At 57.9% G+C, this 5,038-nt stretch overlaps 1 protein-coding gene across 1 annotated transcript; it reads right to left on the reverse strand.

Annotated features, from left to right (window-relative positions):
- Positions 1-423: 423 nt before the first annotated feature.
- On the reverse strand, positions 424-2,781 carry IL13 (interleukin 13). The gene is made up of 4 exons (XM_024747616.1): positions 2,610-2,781; positions 1,502-1,555; positions 1,162-1,266; positions 424-814 (listed from the first exon to the last, which is right to left on the reverse strand). The coding sequence occupies exons 1-4, from the start codon at positions 2,778-2,780 to the stop codon at positions 707-709; spliced, it is 438 nt and encodes a 145-aa protein (XP_024603384.1). The 5' UTR covers position 2,781; the 3' UTR covers positions 424-706.
- Between the last annotated feature and the right edge of the window lie 2,257 nt (positions 2,782-5,038).

The raw sequence follows: 5,038 nt of genomic DNA on the forward strand, positions 1-5,038 counted from the left end.
TTAACTTTAAATACAAGGAAAAACAATAAATTACTCGGCTGAGGGCTGACTGCTGGCCGTCAGACAAGAGTGGCTACTCTGGCCCTCTGACCTGTACCCTGCCTCGGCCCCGGGACCCCAGTGAGGTAGCAGAAGTTTGCATACAGTACTTATTGCCAGGGATTCCTAATGCTCGCTGCTTTAGTGCTGGAGCCCCGAGTCTCCAGGCCCTTGGCTCCAAGTTCTGGCAGTAACAGTCCCTCCCTATCCCCAGTACAGAGAAAAACACTTGTTTAAATAACACACAATAATAAATAAGGCCAAGAAGAAATGTGCCTGGGCTGCTCTCTGCCTCAGTTGCCCCGGTGTAAAGCAGGTGGCTCTTCCACTGGCTGTCTGACGAGGGTGGCACCCATTGTAACGCTAGTTTGTTCTGAGGAGGGCGAGATCAAGTGGGGCAATGTCCATCCTTGTCCACCCAGCTCGGAGCCCCAGATGGAGGAGGCCCACCAGCCTGAGCCCCGGGCACCAAGGCACAGGGCAGGTGGGATTGGCTGGGCTCAAGGCAGGCAGCACAGGCTCAGGTCTAAGCTAAGGAAACCTTACCCCCCTCCCTAACCCTCCTCCAGTCTCCCCAAGAAATTTCTGACATCTGAAAGAAAAATAAATCTGCAACTTAGATGGTCAGGGTCTGCCTCTGCAAATAATAATGCTAGCTCTTCATGCTTCAGCTGAATTTTCCGTAGTGAAAAATGATCCTTGAATGTTTGAGCAGGTCTTTTAAGAAGTGGGCCACTTCAATTTTGGTGTCTCGGATGTGCTCGCTGGAAACCTGCTGCAGGGCAAAGAGGCCAGCATGTTAGTGGAACGCCAGAACCAGGACGATCAGCATCTACCAGGGGCTTTCCAGGGACCGGCTGCTTCAATCCCCACAAAAGCCCCCATGAGGTGAGTACTGTTATTACCCACATTTTACAGATGTGGAACTGAAGCTCAGGTAGGAGTCAGGAGCCCTCAGGCCGCGACTTGGAAATCCCAAAGGCACGTCCCTGCTTCCACAGTGGGCCCACCCCTTTGTGGACACATGCCTCAGATGCTCAGCCAGCTTCCCCTGAAGCTCCCAGGGTGAGCCCAGGCCTGGCAGAAGTGGGTGCAGGGTCGGGGTGGGCAGGGGGGCCTTACCCCAGCTGAGGGCTTGTGAAGACAGAGTGCGCTCAGCATCCTCTGGGTCCTTTGGATGGCACTGCAGTTGGAGACGTTGATCAGGGCTTCCAGGGCTGAACAGTACTGTGGGGACGAAAACGCCGGGGGGTCAGGCAGCACATTCAGTGAGTTTGCAGGAGGGAGGGGGCTGGGAGGCCTGGTGGAGGTGGGTCTGGGTGGTGGGGAGCCCAGATGATGAGGGGTGGAGATTGGCTCTTGAAGCCTGCCTGGAACCGCCAGCCGTGTGAGCAAGGTTCAGAAAAGACAGGCAGAGGGCTGCAGCCTCAGCCACCTCCCCCCAGTGCCCAGGGGTCCTCACCATGTTGGCTGTCAGGTTGACACTCCACACCATGCTGCCATTGCACAGGGGTGCCTGAGGGAGCGGAGAACAGTGAGCTGAGTGCTGGCAGGGTCCCAGACCTGCCCAGCCAGCCCAGGCCAAGTCCCCACAGGCATCCCCATATAGCAGGGGCAGGCCTGGGACCTTCAGTGTTCCTGAGCTTCAGTTCCTGCTCTGCACAGCAGGGGAGACCCATTGTACAGGGTCTTGGAGCTGAGAGAGAAAAACTGAGTAACACAGCCAGTAAGGGACAAGCCTTGTGCAAAGCTTGCCATAGCCAGGGCAGGAGGACAGATGACACAGGCCAGTCAGTCAGGGGCCTGCAGGGAAGGTCCAGGGCAGTGTCGGGTGAGGGAGGGGGTGACCAGGCCAATCAGATGGGAGGCCGTGTGGGTCTAGTGTGTAAACAGCCCACCTTCTGAATTGGGGATACCGCAGTTCGGAGCATGGGCCCTCTGGTGTCGTCCAATACTGGTTTAATCTGACTTTCGTCAGTTAACCTCACTGACACTTAGTAAAATGGGGTATCGTACCTGTCTCTTAAGGTGGTTGGCAGCGATGAAATGAGATGTAAAGCCCCGGCAGTGGGCCTGGTACATTATTAGTGCTCAGAAAGTGTGGGCCGTCACCACTGCGGAGAGGAGCTGCCTCTACTGATGGATTCTTCCATAAGAATGGGCTTAACTAAGATGCTGTGAATAACGGCCCCATTATCACATTCAGAGCCAATGGGCAAATGCCAAATAGTTCTAGGAGGGTGCCAGCCCTTCTCTGGTCTCCTCTGTTCAGAAACGGCTGAGTAGGAGCTGGCTATGGCAGGCAGGGCCAGGCCAGGGGGGCAGGTCATCTCTGGGGGCTCTGCCACATTCCTTCTTGGGTCCGCCCATATTACTGCATCCCACACCCCAACCTGGCTCCCCTCCCCCATGGCCAGGCTCATCTCCTAGTCCTTGGGGCTTCTTCCTGACCTACAGGCATCTTAGGACCAGGCCCAGGCTTCATGGCCCAGTCCATGACCAGTACCCTTCCTGAGAGTCCCCCACCCCTGCACCCCCCAGAGCTGGGACCTTGGCCAGCAGGCACTCACCTTCTGGTTCTGGGTGATATTGACCAGCTCTTCAATGAGCTCCTTGAGGGCTGTAGAGGGAGGCACAGGGCCCAGGGAGGCGAGGCCACCAAAGCAGGTGAGAGCAATGACCACAGTCAACCAGAGTGCCATGGAGCCTAGAGCCACAGGAAGCGTGAGAAGCAGATGCATAGGCTGGCCTAAGCTGAGTATCTTGTGGCCTTGGCCTCTTGTGGCAGCTTTTATAGGCCCAAGTGGTGATGCCTCACACCCTGGTCTCCGCTTTGTTGGACACTATCTACAAACCACATCTTTACTCATCTTGATTTTACTTTGTGGAAAATCCAGCGTCACATAAAGGAAAGAATTTGATTTCTTGTAGACTTATTACTGAGAGGGTTCTGGGGCAGTTTCCAAGATCTGGATGAGCTTACTGGTGGGGTAGGTGAGAGGGCCCTGAGGGCAGCCTGGTGTCAACCGTGCCAGCTGGAAATCCAGCACTTTTGCCCATTGTCCACCCTAGGTGCCCACCCAGCTCCTGTCCTCAGATCCCTTTAGGTCACCAGAAATGCTGGGCAGACAGTGCTGTGACCACAGTCTATCAGATGTGGGAATCTGGGGGTTTTATTTTTTTCAGTGAACTGGTCTGTTACATTACCAAAACAATACTTGCTCTGGGTACAAAATTCAAACAGGATAAAAGGAGAAGAGTGAAGTTCACTTCTTTTGGCCCACCTGATTCCCTGTTGGCCCCGCTGTGGGAAGGATCATGGAAGTGCAGATTCCCAGGTCTCTATTGAAAGATCCAGTCAGACTCAGGGATCCTCCTGGGATCTTTCCTTTGAGAAGTTGTCTCAGCACGCGCAGCCTGGACACTGGGTGCCCCACCCAGCCTTCAGTGTGGGTCCGTCCTGCTGGGAGACCCTCAGTGGGTGGGGCCGGCAAGAGGTGGACCCAGCCTTAGCCCTGGAGACTAACTGTTCCCACTGCCACTTGAGACCTGGGGCGACCACCTCTGCCCTCCGAGGCCTCAAGTTTCCCTTGCAGATTGAAGGCTGTGGAGTGTGACTCCTGGGCCTGCCCCCACTCCAGGGTCCCCTGTGGGCAGCCCACCCCCTGCAGGGACACTGGCATGTAGCCATTTCCCAGCTTTTCCAGAAGTCCTCCAGAAACCCATGCAACTGAGGCCACAGTATTTGCCTCTTGGGTGCTGATGTCAAGTCTCCCTCACCCACTTCCTCCCCTAAGCCAGTGCCTCCCCCTCTCGGCCCTCTCTGTCTGCTCAGGCTACCTCTCTGTCCAATGACAATGGGGCTCAGCCTCCTCACAAGGGTCCTCCAAGGGACGCTGGGGCTGTCGCCCCTGCTTAGAGGCCTCCCGGCCTTGCCCACCCTCTCCTCTCACTGGTAACGTGATTCCCACCCTCTCTTCTCTCCCAGCCCCAAGTTTCCCAGCACAATTGCAGGCCCTAACGCTTGGAAGCTGGGCCCTGCCCCTCGTGGCTCCCCAGTGCCTGGAGCGCTGCCGCCTGCTTCTGTGACCTCAGTTTCCTTATCTGCAGAGTAGGGTCAGTAGCATCTCCCGTGGGGGTCCCTGTGTTGGTGGAAGGAGTGGGGAACCACCGTGGGCTGCGTCAAGATGAGTGGAACGCCCCCCTCCCCCTCTAGGACCAGCAAAACCAAGCGGGGAGCGGTGGGCAGGTGCGCCCCCGCGCGTGGGAGAAGGCCCGAGGTTGTGGCGATGCCCTGGAGATAGGCGCCGCCTTATGTAATGGGAGATGAGGCTGATAAACGGGATCCGCGCAGGCCAGGCTCACTCCGTGGCCGAAGGCTTCGGCCGGGGAGGAAGGAAGGAAGGGAGGGAGGCAGGGAGGGAGGGAGGGAGGGGTAGGAGGGGTAGGAGTGCAGACCCGCTTCTCGGAGAAGCGCCCACGCCCGCCCCCGGCCTGGGTCTGTGTGGGTCAGAGGCCGGGCGAGGGAGCTGCAAGGGCGGGAGCGAGCGGTCCGAGCGCCCGGCAGGGCCAGGGCGCCTGTGCGCACAAGCGAGGGGATGTCGCGTTCATCCCCCGGGCCCGGGGATCCTGCGGCGACACGGCAGAGCTGCCCACCCCTCTTCCTGCGCTGTGCTCTGGACACCCGCTCTGGCCCTCAGCCCCGAACGAGCCCCCGCTGGCTAGTCAGCTGGACCATGATGCTTTTTTTTTTTTTTTTTCATCGAGGCTTGGTTCACATCCCGGATCATTGCAATCAACACAACTACAAAAGTGCTGCTCCGGGCACTTGACACACGTGGCTTACATCTCTCCACCAGCCACGGCGTTGGGCCGCCCCATCCAGGTCTTGCAGGTGCAGAACCGGGCGCTCGGGGCGTATAGGAGCCTGCCCCGATGCGAGGCCAGGGAAGGGCGGGCTCGCGGGCCTCACCGCCTGGGTCTCAGCACAGATTGGACA

This window comes from Neophocaena asiaeorientalis, unplaced genomic scaffold, assembly GCF_003031525.2.
Source record: "Neophocaena asiaeorientalis asiaeorientalis breed wild unplaced genomic scaffold, Neophocaena_asiaeorientalis_V1.1 scaffold599, whole genome shotgun sequence".
NCBI classification, from domain to species: Eukaryota; Metazoa; Chordata; class Mammalia; order Artiodactyla; family Phocoenidae; genus Neophocaena; species Neophocaena asiaeorientalis.